Source organism: Eschrichtius robustus, chromosome 5 (assembly GCF_028021215.1).
Source record: "Eschrichtius robustus isolate mEscRob2 chromosome 5, mEscRob2.pri, whole genome shotgun sequence".
In the NCBI taxonomy this organism is placed as follows: Eukaryota; Metazoa; Chordata; class Mammalia; order Artiodactyla; family Eschrichtiidae; genus Eschrichtius; species Eschrichtius robustus.
Window position 1 is genome coordinate 28918844 of NC_090828.1, and position 15427 is coordinate 28934270.

At 44.7% G+C, this 15427-nt stretch overlaps 1 protein-coding gene across 1 annotated transcript in view; it reads right to left on the reverse strand.

Moving 5' to 3' along the window:
• LOC137764604 (uncharacterized) overlaps window positions 1–15427 on the reverse strand; it is a 77930-nt gene that overhangs the window by 61360 nt on the left and 1143 nt on the right. The window contains exons 3-5 of the mRNA XM_068543669.1: window positions 14793–14892; window positions 12944–12980; window positions 9690–9787 (exon numbers count right to left, since the gene is read on the reverse strand). Coding sequence (XP_068399770.1) covers window positions 9690–9787; window positions 12944–12980; window positions 14793–14892 — 235 coding nt within the window. The remainder of the gene's footprint in view (window positions 1–9689; window positions 9788–12943; window positions 12981–14792; window positions 14893–15427) is intronic.

Below are 15427 nucleotides of genomic sequence, written 5' to 3' on the forward strand. Positions count from 1 at the left end.
CTTTCGCCATTTGCTCCTTTAACCAGCAGAGCTCATCACTTTGGGAGGAAGGCTGGTCTCTTTGAGTCATGGGGACCACAACCTGGGGCTGCTCAGGGAATGAGAAGGCTGTTCTGTGACCGTCACAACCCACTTGCTTCTCAGGCAATCTCACAGGGTGTCATCCTCATTGATAGGAAGAAAAGCAGGAAGAGGTCTAATTGTACCTTGCTTCTGGCACCACGACCTGGGCAATTCTGGTTTACCTTTTGGATCTTAGGAACTTAGGGGGAGGGCTCTCACTGCCACCACCTCCACTGACGTTCACCTTCCTCTAGGCAGAGTCTCCAAGCTTTTTGGGTTTGGCACCCATGTTGGCAAACAATTTTTAAGCATGCCTTTCCAATATATGTCTGTTAACTAATGAAGTCTATATATGCCCAATAATATTACTGTATTAAATACATATAAAGCTATCACATGAAACTTAACATTTTAAAGGGTGAGATTAAAAAGATCTATAGAACCAGCAGTTCCAACGTTCCTTCTTGCTCAGTGATATTTCCCTTTGGGCTCCCCCACTTTGGAGTCCAGTGCTCTAGGGTATTTGTGGGAAAGTGGGTTGTCTCCTGTCTGAGCAGGTGAGTTGTTTACACAATTCTTAGGGAGCTAGACTTCCTCCGCCACTGTCCAGTTGGCTATATAGATCAGCAATTTTTATGGGGTGCTGTAGAAGGACACTTTAATTACTGTCCCGTCAACTGCCCAGTGCCCTCTGATGCAAACATTTTAGGAGGGCCAAATCCAGAAAAGTGACACTACTGGCTGTCTTTCCCACTCTCCTCTTATCTGGCTGCCTTGCAATCAGCAGCTAATTTGCTTATTCAAAGAAGGCCATGACATTTGAGTAAAGGAAAGCAGCAGCGGGAGCCTAGTCAGGACCTACGCTTTGCTGTTAGATTTTGCATTACAATGATGGAACTGAGCAAAATATTTATATCACATCATACTGTGTAAACATGTAAGGTCTCTGTACAGAGAAATACACATGCAAAATAATGTAAAAATTCAACTGAACTAATAAAGGAAACAATATGCAAATAAATATTATGAGACAATTTCTTTGTAGTAAAATTTACCACCAAATGCTTTCATGGAAATAGCTTTCCCCAAAGAAAGAAGAAAAATCCTCTAATAGACTTCATTTGAAAACTTTGGTGTGGGGTGCGGAGCGGTGCAGCGAGAAGGCTGATGTATCTGTAAGGCCAAGGAGCTTTAGAGACAGACAACTGGATTTGAACTAGGTCTAGAACCCAAGCTTGCCATGGGCTAGAGTGTGACCTTTAACACTGAGATTTTTCTTTTAATAAGAGGAGATAATAATCCCCTTACCCTGCAATATTATGAAAATTAAATGAGAGAATGTCCACCAACCATTTTGCTTATGGTTTTGCTTGATAAATTTTGGTGTTTTTTTTTTTTTCTGGCCACACCATGCAGAATGTGGTATAGTTCCCTGACCAGGGATCAAACCCACACCCTCTGCAGTGGAAGCACAGAAAGCATGGAGTCTTAACCGCTGGACCACCAGGCAAGTCCCTGCTTGTTTATTCTTTCTTCACCTTTTTTAGACCATGGGAATTTCTTTCATGCCTGCTTATGCCCTAACTTCAGTTTGCCTCTTTTTTATTTCAGCATTAATGATGTAGAACATTTTTCCTAGAGTTGCTTTAACTACTTAAAAAATGTCTTAAATTTGAAACTTCTATTTTAAACGTCTCTGTTCTATTTGACCATTTCTAAGTCTGTAAAATGCAAACACATGGGTTTATTCTGATGAAAGTTAGAGCATCTGCACTCAGCTACTTCCATAATGCAATTGGCATCAGAATTATTTTTAGCCTCATAAGCTGATTTTTTTTCTTTTTTTAATTATAGGTAACTCTAGTGTTCTAGAAATTCACATATACAGCAAAACACACACCCACACCCACTGAAAAAACCCTGTTTTAGGAGAGAGCTTCTCCATCCAGCTCTTTCTGTTCAGCTTTTCTGTGCTCCTTCTTCAGTTCTGCAAATACAGGTTTATATTTAGCCCCCCCTTTTTTTTTATTTATTTATTTATTTATTTATTTATTTATTTATTTATTTATTTATTTATTTATTTATTTATTTATTTATTTATTTATTTATTTATTTATTTATTTATTTATTTATTTATTTATTTATTTATTTATTTATTTATTTATTTATGGCTGTGTTGGGTCTTCGTTTCTGTGCGAGGGCTTTCTCCAGTTGCGACAAGCGGGGGCGTCTCTTCATCGCAGTGCGCGGGCCTCTCACTATCGCGGCCTCTCTTGTTGCGGAGCACAGGCTCCAGACGCACAGGCTCAGTAATTGTGGCTCACGGGCCCAGCCGCTCTGCGGCATGTGGGATCTTCCCAGACCAGGGCTCGAACCCGTGTCTCCTGCATTGGCAGGCAGACTCTCAACCACTGTGCTACCAGGGAAGCCCTAGCCCCCTTTTGATTCTCCATATGTTCCTTCTAAAAACATTTCCTATTAAGGACTTTTCAATGGCTGATCTCTTGGAGAACTACTGAGTGAACATGACCTGGGGTAGGTGTGAGTGAGGTTTGTCCGCAGGTGGCATCCCGACCAAACCATGAGTCAAGGAAGCCCCTCAGGGTAAGTTCTGCCCCACAGCTCTCCCGTTTTTCCGGAAAACTTACTGCTGATGACCAGAGACGGTCAAACACGGTGTGTGCAGGGTCAGTGTCACTTCCCTTTGCCCATGTTCTCCACTCTGTGGGGAGGGTGAGTGGACAGCCAGCGGATGGGAAAGGTGGAGTCCCAGCACCACAGACAAGAGGTAGCCAACTTACTGGCAGGGAGAGCCCAGCATGCCTACCTGCCCAGGTTCAGGGCAGGCAGGGGCTTCCCAGTCCAGCCAGGGGTCCTGACTCCAGACTGAGGTCCTCTAAGGGAGATGACCCTGGCTGCCTGTTCTCAGGGCAACCATTTATGCTTGGCCTGAAGGACAGGAAGAGAGAGGGGAAGGGTTTTGAAGTCAGTGAGACTAGCCTTGGAGTCCTTCCACTGGGCCTTTGGAATCACTCTGGGCCTTGGTTTCCTCATCTCTAAAGAGTATACAGTGCATGACTCATATTTGCTTTACTGCGGTGGTCTGGCACTGAACCTGTAATATCTCCAAGGTATGCGTGTACTGCAATAAAGCAACTCGCGTGAATTTTTTGGTTTTCCAGTGCGTATAAAAGTTATGTTTAGGGCTTCTCTGGTGGCACAGTGGTTGAGAATCTGCCTGCCAATGCAGGGGACACGGGTTCGAGCCCTGGTCTGGGAAGATTCCACATGCCGCGGAGCAACTAGGCCCGTGAGCCACAACTACTGAGCCTGCGTGTCTGGAGCCTGTGCTCCGCAACAAGAGAGGCCGCGACAGTGAGAGGCCCACGCACTGCGATGAAGAGTGGCCCCCGCTTGCCGCAACTAGAGAAAGCCCTCGCACAGAAACGAAGACCCAACACAGCCAAAATAAATAAGTAAATAAATAGCGTTCCCTTTAAAAAAAAAGAGTAAACAAACATTTAAAAAAAAAGTTATGTTTACATGACACTGGAGTCTATTGATGTGCAATAGCATTATGTCTAAAAAAACAACGTACATACCTTAATTTAAAAATACTTTATTGCTGGACTTCCCTGGTGCTCCAGTGGTTAGGGCTCCGTGCTTCCACTGCAGGGGGCACGGCGTTGATCCCTGGTCCAGGAACTAAAATCCTGCATGCTGTGCATAGTGCAGCCAAAAAAAAAAAAAAAAAACTTTATTGCTAAAAAAATGATAACCATCATCTGAGCCTTCAGCAAGTTGCAAACCTTTTGCCTGGGAGGGTCCTGCCTCGTGCTGATGGCTGCTGACTGATCAGGGTGATGGTTGCTGAAGGCTGGGCTGACTGTGGCAGTTTCTTAAAATAAGACAACAGGGATGTTTGCCACATCGATTGACTCTTCCTTTCATGAACGATTTCTCTGTAGCATGTGGTGCTGTTTGATGGCATTTTACCCACAGTAGAACTTCAACATTTGAGTCAATCCTCTCAAACCCTACCACTGCTTTATCAACTGAGTTCATGTAATATCCTAAATCTTTTGTTGTCATTTCAACAGTCTTCACAGCATCTTCACCGGAAGTTGACTCCACTTCAAGAAATCACTTTCTTTGCTCATCCATCAGAAGCAACTCCTCAGCTGTTAAAGTTTTATCATGAGATTGCAGCAATGCAGTATCATCCTCAGGCTGCACTTCTAATTCTCGTTCTCTTGCTATTTCCACCACATTTGCGGTTAATTCCTCCACTGAAGTCTTGAACCCCTCAGTCATCCAGGAGGGTTGGAATCAACTTCTTCCAAACTCCCGCTAATGTTGATATCTTGGCCTCTTCCTATGAATCACTAATGTCCTTCATGGCCTCTAGAATGGTGAAGGCTTTCCAAAAGGTTTTCAATTGACTTTGTCAAGATCCATCAGAGGAATCACTATCTCTGGCAGCTATAGCCTTATGAGATATATTTCTTAAATAAGACCTGAAAGTTGAAATTACTCCTTGATCCATGGGCTGCAGAATGGCTGCTATGTTAGCAAGCATGAAAACAACATTAATCTCACTGTACATCCCCATCAGAGTTCTTGGGTGACCAGGTACTTTGTCAATGAGCAATAATAATTTGAAAGGAATCTTCTTTTCTGAGCAGTAGGCCTCAACAGTGGGCTTAAAATATTTAGTAAACCGTGTTGCAAACAGATGTGTTGTCATCCAGGCTTTGTTGCTCCATTTATAGTGCACAGGCAGAGTAGATTTAGCATCATTCTTACAGACCCTAGGATTTTTGAAATGGTAAATGAGCACTGGCTTCAAGTCATCAGCTGCAGTAGCCCCTAACAAGAGTGTCAGCCTGTCCTTTGAAGCTTTGAAGCCAGATATTGACTTCTCTCTAGATATGAAACTTCTAGACGGCATCTTCTTCCAATATAAGGCTGTTCCATACACACAGAAAATCTGTGGTTTATTGTAGCCACCTTCGTTAATTATCTTAGCTAGATCTTCTGGATAACTTGCTGCAGCTTCTACATCAGCACTTGCTGCTTCACCTGGCAATTTTATGTTATGAAGACAGCTTCTTTCCTTAAACCTCATGAACAACCTCTGCAGCTCCCTCACCTCTCTCAGCCTTCATAGAATTGAAGAGAGTTAGGGCCGTGCTCTGGATTAGGCTTTGGTTTAAGGAATGTTGTGGCTGGTTTGATCCTCTATCCAGACCACTAAAACTTTCTCTACATCAGCAATAAGGCTGTTTCGTTTTCTTACCACCCAGGTGCTCACTGGAGTAGCACTTTTCATTTCCTTCAAGAACTTTTCCTGTGCCTGCATAACTTGGCTAACTGGTGCAAGAGGCCTAGGTTTTGGCCTCTCTCAGCTTTTTTTTTTTTTTTTAATAGGAATTCCTTTATTTTTATTTATTTATTTATTTATCTATTTATTTATTTTTGGCTGTGTTGGGTCTTCGTTTCTGTGCGAGGGCTTTCTCTAGTTGCGGCAAGCGGGGGCCACTCTTCATCGCGGTGCGCCGGCCTCTCATTATCGCGGCCTCTCTTGTTGCGGAGCACAGGCTCCAGACACGCAGGCTCAGTAGTTGTGGCTCACGGGCCTAGTTGCTCCGCGGCATGTGGGATCTTCCCAGACCAGGGCTCGAACCCACGTCCCGTGTATTGGCAGGCAGATTCTCAACCACTGCGCCACCAGGGAAGCCCTCTCTCAGCTTTTGACATGCCTTCCTCACTAAGCTTGTTTCTAGCTTTTGATTTAAAGTGAGAGACAGTGACTCTTCCTTTAACTTGAAAACTTAGAGGCCACTGTAGGGTTATTAATTGGCCTAATTTCAATATTGTTATTTCTCAGGGAATAGGGAGGCCCCAGGAGAGGGAGAGAGATGGGGGAATGGCTGGTCAGTGGAGCAGTCAGAACACACACAATACGTACGGATTAAGTTTGCTGTCTTATATGGTTGAGGTTCATGGTGCCCCAAAACTATTATCATAATAACATCAAATATCACAGATCACTATAACAAGTATAATAATAATGAAAAAGTATGAAATATTGCAAGAATTACCAAAGCGTGACACAGAGACACAAAGTGAGCAAATGCTGTTGGAAAAATGGTGCCTATAAACTTACTCGACAGCTATCTCATCAGCACATCTTGGATTCCCTTTCAGTTCTTTGTCTTTATTCTTTTGTCTTCATTTTCAGTTCTTTTCATTCCAGTTGCTGTTTAAAATTTATGATTAATTAATTTATTTTAAAAATATTTATTTACTTATTTATTTGGTTGCACCAGGTCTTGGTTGCAGCAGGCAGGGTCCTTAGTTGTGGCATCGAACTCTTAGTTGCGGCATGTGGGATCTAGTTCCCTGACCAGGGAGCGAACCCGGGCCCCCTGCGTTGGGAGCACAGAGTCTTAACCACTGCGCCACAAGGGAAGTCCCTATGATTAATTTATTAATTTATTTTATTTATTTGGCTATGTCTGGTCTTAGTTGTGGCACATGGGATCTTTCATGGCAGCACACAGGCTTCTCTCTAGTTGTGGCACGTGGGTTTCAGAGCACGTGAGCTCAGTTGCTCACGCAATTCAGTTGCTGCGCGCAGGCTTAGTTGCCCTGCGACATGTGGGATCTTAGTTCCCCGACCAGGGATCAGGGATCGAACTGAACCTGCATCCCCTGCCCTGGAAGGTGGATTCTTTACCACTGGACCACCAGGGAGGTCCCTCATTCCAGTTGCTTTGATTCCAGTTTGACCCAGTTGATTCATTCCAATTGATACCAGTAGCCAATGGGTTCTGCTTCTTCCTTTCTAGATACTTTGTTTCCATCATTGCTGAATGTTACCATATTTATTTACCTAGAGCTAAAAGCCCCTTGAAGAAATCACCACAATCACTGGAGGAGACGGGTGTTCCTGGCCTGGCATGTTGTGGAAACCTCCTTCCTCCAGCCTTCCTCAGCCTCAGTGCCCCCAAGAGCCAGGCCAGCGAGCAGTGTTCCTTCCCCTCTCTGGGAGGGGACAACAGTGAGGAAATAGGTAATAGCAAAGACAGTAAATGCTTCCTGTGTGCAAAGTACTGGTCTAAGCCCTGAGCATGGGGTAACCACCTTCCTCCTCATATCAAGTGGGCAGGGTCATGGTAAGATGCCCATTTTGCAGATGAGGAAAATGAGGCACAAAAATGCTAATTCATTGGTCAAGGTCATACAGCTAGAAAGGACACAGGAGTTAAATCCAGACCTTTGACTCCAAGCCTGTTTTCTTAATTCTTAGCTCTAAGGATACTCAATAATATGCATTGCAGTGTTCAGCGAGCTCTTCCATACATCTCCTCCTTTGGTGCCCACAGCAACCCTGTGAGGTGGGTATTGTCATCAACCCCATTTACAGATGAGGAAACCGAGGCGCAAGGCACAGCAGTGACTTGCCCAAGGTCCCGTGACTGGGGACTAGTGGAACTGGGACTCGAGTCCACGTCCTGCAACCCCAACACCCCACCCTTCCCCTGCCCCGCCGTGCTGCGGAGCAGAACACTGGCCTTGTGCACAAGTGGTACTTTCGAATAAACTGAACCCAAAGTTGCAGTAAAGCTGCTAAGCAGGCAAGAGCATAGGAAGAAAGAAAGGCCAGCTTTCTGAGAAGCTGCAGCAGCCTGGGGGAGCCTGGTGGCTGCGTGGAGGTGGTGGGAAAGGGGCGAGACCAGAGACTGGCGCCCTGGTGGCCCAGACAGAAAGGCCTCTTTAAGTCCAATGCCCAGAGAAGTCTGGTGTCCAGGAGAGAGGCAAGACCTGGCGTTGGCCAGAGTCGCTCAGAGAGAACAGAACATGTCGGCTGGGCGCAGAGAGCAGCCAAGGGCAAGGGCAAGCCTGCGTCGCTCTTATAATCTTGAATTTTTAGGTAACAGGGGACTCTTGGACTTGTTTGAAGGCAAAAAGGACAGGCCGTTGGTGGAACACGTTGGGGAGCAAGCCTCCCCAGAACTGGAGAGGGGACAGAATTCTTAGGGCCAGGTGGGGAGGGGACACCTTTTCATCGTAGGATGGACAAGAAAGGTGCAGCCAGAGATCACGCTTCTCCTTCGTGAACATTTATCAAGGTGTGTGTGGACTCAAGTCACCTGCTGACTGTGAGTGTAGAGAGGACATTTTTGTCTTTCAAACACAAGTTCATTTAAATATTAGGATCACAGTTGTTGCTTGGCAAATACGATAGCAAGTTATTATATATGAGGACCTTATAGAACGTTTATATTCTGTTTACATTACTTCCTAAAAACACACAACAGAAAATATACCAGCTAAAGTGAAAAAGGGAAATTTATTCTCAGGTTACACCGGCATCCTATAGGTCCTGGGAGCCCAAGTGCAGCCAGAAACCAGACACGATGGCTCTCCTGTCATGCCCAGGACATGAGAACCATCGGGAAGCCTGGCTTCTCCACACACAGCACACTGAGGATGGCCCTGCACGGGCACGACTTAACTCTCTTTTGTTCACGGAACCAGCCCAGACTGAAAGTATCAGGATTGTTTTTCTTCTTCAGGGGACCAAAAAGAAAAAAGCAGTTCAAACTGGCTTAAGGTAATTAGGGAATTTAGCGGCTCACATAACAAACAATTCCTGGCCCACTGGATCCAGGTGGTCACACGGCACCACAGGAGGCACCTCTCCCTCCACTGGTACCTGTGCTGGCTCCAGTCTCTGCTGGCTCAGCCCTCTTGGGACCAGATGACTAACAGGAACTCTGGTTCTCCGAGAGTCCCAGCAAATCTCAGGATGGGCTGCGGGTAAGCCCAGCGTTGGTCACATGCCCACTTCTGACCCACTCATGGCCAGATGGAAGGAAATGTCCATTGGCCAGACCTGGGACACGTGCCTGGTCCTAGAGCCACAGCTGAGGTCAGTCCCACCCCAGACACAGAACAGTAAGAGCAAACGCTACAGGAAGTTCACTGTTTGCTGGGCACGGTTTTAAGTGCTTTAGATAACTCATTCTAACCTCAGCTTACCGTCTTTGTTTACTAATTTAATCAGCACATTATCCCCTTTTTATAGCTGGGGAAATTGAGGTGCAGGTGAACGTGTCTTAGCCAAGGTCTCACAGCTAGTTGCAGCTAAGACGCAGAGCTGGGATTTGACCCAGACTCTTGGGCCCCAGAAGCTGGGCTCTTGACCATTAGCAAAAGGGGACTGCTACCAACAAAACGGGAAATGGATACTGAGCTAATAGAGATAATAACAAGAGATGTCCAATAGCCACCCTGAACTCTCGCTCTGAAGAGGGAATTATCTGTCCAGCCCGAGTGGCCCAGGGCAGGATCACACTGTACCAAGGTGGCTGCATTTACTGTGACCTTGTACACTGACTAGTTCCAGGAAACAGGAGGGATAAAAGAATAAGCTCCCTTCTACCACTATTCTCTAGTGAGGTGTCATATGATTGGGGAAAGGCAATTGTAGTCACAGGGATAAAAATAAAAAGCTATCAACTAAAAGACCCTGGGCATAGTTATTCTACCCCACCCTAAATTCTGCTCCCCGCAAGGGGTGAGTGGGTAAGAAGGGTCCAAAAGCCTGCAGGTACCTGGGGGAACTGTGGAGCTGGAGAGGATGCCCAAGCATGGTCCGTTTCAGTTTTCTGGGTCCAGGAGAGGATCAGGGAATGAAGCCCAGTCCCGAATGCTACAAAGAAAAAGCACATAGATTTACAGATTGTTATATTATGATTGAGCCACGTTGTGGATTTACAGATAATCCAAAGTGAGTCTACCTTTTGCACATCTCCCACAAGACTGTCCTAAGTAGGAAAACAGTCTTCAAGCCTTAGAATCACAGTTGGATAAAGGCGGTCAATAGTTTCAGGTGATGCTGACAAGGGGGAGGGGGACAGGTGTGGGGCAATTAAGGTGTCATTATGAGCTAGGTGGAGCTCCAAAAAAGGATGACTTTACTGAAACTAAAGCCACCCACACTAAAAGCTCCTACCTGTTTTGAAATTTCCGTCCCTTTCACACCTGTGTTCTGACAGCTTCTGCTGAGTTATACTACATAACAAACCCCAGTCTCAGTGGTTAGCTCAACAAAGGTTTATTTCTCACTCGTGGCTCCCATATTTTACAGGTCGTTTGTGGTTCTGCTCCACCTGGGGATGGGGTTACGGAGCGCCCCCATCTGGGGCCTGCAGGTCTTTAGCAAAGGGAAAAGGCGCAATCCTGCTGTGCCTCATAGGTGGCACCCACTTTCTATTGGCCAAAGCAAGTCATGTGGCCAAGCCTGACTTCAACAGGGTGGGGAGACATCCCTCCTTTGGGAAGGGTCAACTAGGACAGGTCTGTAGAAGGCGGACTGGGTATTAAAAATAATGCAGTCTACCACATGCCCAATTTGTTTTTGAGGATTAAAAATTTGCAAGTATTCACGGGGAACCACTGGCTGTCTTGGTTTATTCTGATAAAAATAGAGCTGCATTAAAAAAAAAAATAGAGGGCTTCCCTGATGGCACAGTGGTTAAGAATCTGCCTGCCAATGCAGGGGACACGGGTTCGAGCCCTGGTCCGGGAAGATACCACATGCTGCGGAGCAACTGGGCCCATGCGCCACGACTACTGAGCCTGCACTCTAGAGCCCGTGAGCCACAACTACTGAGCCTGTGAGCCACAACTACTGAGCCCATGAGCCACAACTATTGAAGCCCATGTGCCTAGAGCCCGTGCTCCGCAACAAGAGAAGCCACCGCAATGAGAAGTCCGCGCACCGCAACGAAGAGTAGCCCCCGCTTGCCACAACTAGAGAAAGCCCGCACCCAGCAACAAAGGCCCAAAGCACTCGAAAATAAATAAATAAAATAAATAAATTAAAAAAAAAAATAGAGCTGCACTTAATGTTTACGGAACAAGTAGACATTAAGTGTCTACATGAGTTGCATATATTCCTAAACATTCTTTCTGGTGCTCCCTGAGCCAAATGCTACTAATCAGAACACTGGCTGGGGCTAAAGGACACTCTTGTCTAATACTAACAAGGAAAAGCAAATGACAACTTTCTAGATAAACTGTAAGTAAATATAATGAGGTAGATGTTCTATGTCAGTTTAGCGGAGTGCTGGAGAGGTTGGGAGGTTTGGTTTTGTTTCGTAAAGACCTATGTATGATTTCAGCAGAAACCATGGAGAGCAGGGGGAAGGAATGGGGGAGGGGCACAATCTGTGACAGGCTTTATGGATGAGGAACCTGGGATCTTGGGAGGTTTATGGTACAGGTAACCTTAAGCAACAAGAGGGTTAGGGGTGCTGACCCTCTGTGCAATCAAAAATCTGCATATAACTTATAGCCAGCCCTTCCTATCCGCAGTTCCCCTGTATTCTCAGGTTCAACAAACTGCAGGTCACGTAGTACTGAAGTATTTACTATTGAAAAAAATCTGACTATAAGTGGACTGGCATGGTACAAACCCATGCTGTTCAAGGGTCAATTGTAATTACTCAAGGTCATACCAATTAAACTGTCAGAGGCAGAATTTAAATTTTCATAGTTCCTCTGGCTCCAAAGCACATCCTTTTTCTTGTGCCCAGTGATGGCTCCCCAAAGGAAAGGGACAAAGAGAGGAAAAGAGAAAATAAGGAGACGGAAGGTTTAAAAAAAGGAAAGTTGAGAGGGAGAAGCAACACAGAGAGGTAGAGGAGGTAAGAAAGAAAGGAGATACTAGGAGAGAAAAAAGGAGAGGGAGAGAAGACCAAAAAAATAAAAATAAAAAAGGAAAAAATGAATAATAATATTGAAGGAGAAGAATAAAGTTGGAGGACTGACACCATCTGACTTCAGACTTATTGTAAAGCTGTAGTAATGAAGACAGTGTGGTATTGGTGAAAGAACAGACAAATAGATGGAGCAGAATAGAGAGCCCAGGAATTGACTCATATAAATACAGTCAGGAGATTTTTGACAAAGTGCCAAAGGCAATCCAAGGGAGAAGATAGTCTTTTCAACAAATGGTGCTGGAACAACTGGACATTCACATGCAAAAGATAAATCTAGACACAGACCTATACCCTTCACAAAAATTAACTTGATATGGATCACAGACTTAAATTAAGATGTAAAACTATAAAACTCTTAGAAGATAACATAGGAGAAAACCTAGATGACCTTGAGTAAAGTGATGCTGTTTTAGGTATAATACCAAAGGCATGATCCAAGAAAGAAATAATTGATAAGCTGAAGTTCCATTAAAATTAAACATTTCTGGGGACTTCCCTGGCAGTCCAGTGGTTAAGAATCTGTGCTTCCACTGCAGGGGGCGTGGTTTTGATCCCTGGTCAGGGAACTAAGATCCCACATGCAATGTGGTGCGGCCAAAAGAATAAATAAAATAAATCAGGGCTGGAAGCCTAATGAGACACAAAAATGAGAAGTGAAAAAAAGTTAAACACCTCTGCTCTGTGAAAGAAACTGTCAAGAGAATAAGAAGACAAGCCACAGACTGGGAGAAAATATTTGCAAAAGACACATCTAATAAAGGACTGTTATCTAAAATATACAAAGAACACTTAAAATGTAACAATAAGAAAACAATCATATTTTAAAATGTCCAAATAACAGGTACATGAAAATGTGCTCAACATCACTAATCATCACAGGAATGCAAATCAATGCCACAATGAGATATCACCTTACACCTGCTCAATGGCTATTATCAAAAAGATAAGAGATAGCAAGTGTTGGTGAGAATGTGGAGAAAAGGAAACCCTTGTGCACTGTTGGCAGGAATGTAAATTGGTACGACCACTATGAAAAACAGTATGGAGGTTCCTCAAAAAATTAAAAAGTAGAACAGAATTACCGTATAATCCAGCAATCTCACTTCTGGGTACATATATCTGAAGGAAATGAAAACACTGTCTTAAAGAGATACCAGCATTCTCATGTTCTATGCAGCATTATTCACAATAGCCAAGACATGGGAGCAACCTAAGTTCCATCATCAGATGAATGAAGAAAATGTGGTGTATACACACACACACACACCCACACACACACACACCCACAGGGAGTATTATTCAGCCATAAAAAAGAAGGAAATCCTGCCATTTTCGACAACATGAATGACCTTGGGGGTATTATGGTAAGTGAAATAAGTCAGACAGACAAATACTATATGATCTCACTTAAATGTGGAATCTAAAAAAAAAAAAAAAAAGACTCATAGAAATAGAGAACAGATTGGTGGTGGCCAGAAGCAGAGGATGGGAGGTGGGGGAAATGGGTGTAGGTGATCAAAAGGCACAAACTTCCAGTTATAAGTTCTGGGGATATAATGTACAGAATGGTAACTGTAGTTAACAATACTGTTTTATACATTTGAAATTTGCTAAGAGAGTAGATCTTAAAAGTTCTCATCACAAGGAAAAAAATTGTAACTATGTGAGGTGATGGATATTAACTAAGCTTATTGTGGTAATCATTTTGCAGTATTTACATATATCAAGTCATTATGTTGTATACCATAAACTGATACAATGTTATATATCAATTACATCTCAATAAGACTGGAAAAAAAAGATGTTCTACATCATATGTCATTAGGGAACTGCAGATTAAAACAACAGTGAGGTACCACTACAAGCCCATTAGAATAGCCAAAATCCGAAACACTGACGACACCAAATGCTGGTAAGGATGTGAAGCAACAGGAACTCTCATTTCTGGTGGGACTGCAAAATCATACAGTCACTTTGGAAGACAGTTTGGCAGTTTCTTATAAAACTAAACACACTCTTACCATATGACTCAGCAATGATGCTCCTTGGTATCTACCCAAAGGAGCTGAAAACTTATGTCCACAAAGAAGCCCGTACAGGAATGTTTACAGCAGCTTTATTCATAATTGCCAAAACCTGGAAGCAACCAAGATGTCCTTTTGTGGGTAAATGGATAAACTGTACTACATCTATACAATGGAATGTTTGTCATTCAGCACTAAAAAGAAAGGACTACCAAACAATGAAAAGACATGGAAGAACCTTACACACTAAGCAAAGGAAGCCAATCTGAAAAGGCTACATACTGTATCATTCTAACTATATGACATTCTGGAAAAGGCAAAACTATGGAGAGTTAAAAAAAAAAAAAATCAGCGGTTGCCAAAGGTTATGGAGGAAGGACGAATGTGTAGAGGACCGAGGATTTTTAGGAAGTGCAACTACTCTGTATGATACTATAATGGTGGATACATATCTTCTACATTTGTCCAAGCTCATAAGATGTACAACACCAACAGTGAACCCTCATGTGTAAACTGTGGACTTTGGGTTCTAATAACGTGTCAGTGTAGGTTCATCAATTGTAATAAATGTACCATTCTGGTGGGAGATGTTGAGAATGGGGGAGGCTGTGTATGGGGCAGGGAGTGTTTGGGAAATCTCTGTACAAATCTCTGCCAATTTTGCTGTGAACTTAAAACTGCTCTCAAAAATACATTAAAAAAAAAGTTAAAAATGAATAATTGAGCAAAGCAAAGAAAGAAAAAAAAGTAAAAGACCTTCACTGGTGACCTTCAAAGTTCACTTCAAGCCATCTTTGCAGCCCCAGGTCCCAGCCTTCTAAGACCGGGACAGAGAGCGGGGCACGCCCTCAGCGGGAAGCGAGAGGCGAGGAGAGGGGGTGGTCTAGGCCTGGCCTGAGCCTCTTACCGGTGGCTGGCGGCGGGAATCACCCGGGAAGCTCTGAAAAACAGGAATTCTCCGGCCCCACCGCGCACCAGCTGAGCCTTTCCGGTGGCAGCGTCCAGCTCTGCGGAGTTGAAAAGCGCTCCAGTTCATCCTAACGTGCAGGCGGAGCTGAGAATCGCCATGAGAGCGGCGGCCGGTGGGGTCGGGGGTCAAGGTCCGAGAGGAAGAAGAAACCTTCCCGGGAGAAGGATGCGCCCCTGCCCCGTCCCCCAGCGCGGTCACATTCTTGGATGTTCACTCCAGCCGCGCGCTTCCCAGGGGCCTGCGGCCAGATGCCACACTCTCAGCAGCTCTCACCTCAAAAACAGGTGTCCCCAGGGCAGGTGCGCTAACCTTCTGCCCCGGGAGGAGGGAGACCGAGTCCGTGACTGGGGCCGACAGCGCGCCCCGCCCCGTGTAACAATCCAGTCCCGGGAGCCACGGGCTGGCTCCGCGAAGGGCTTGGTCACGTTTCCCACTCTGTTGGCGCGGAGTGCGCGGTTACACCAATTCGGACTTCACTTTAGTGACACGAATACGGATGGGTGTGACCACGTGTTCTTTGGAGCGAATTTTCTCCTATACCTCCTAACTGACCACCGTTAAAACTAAAAACA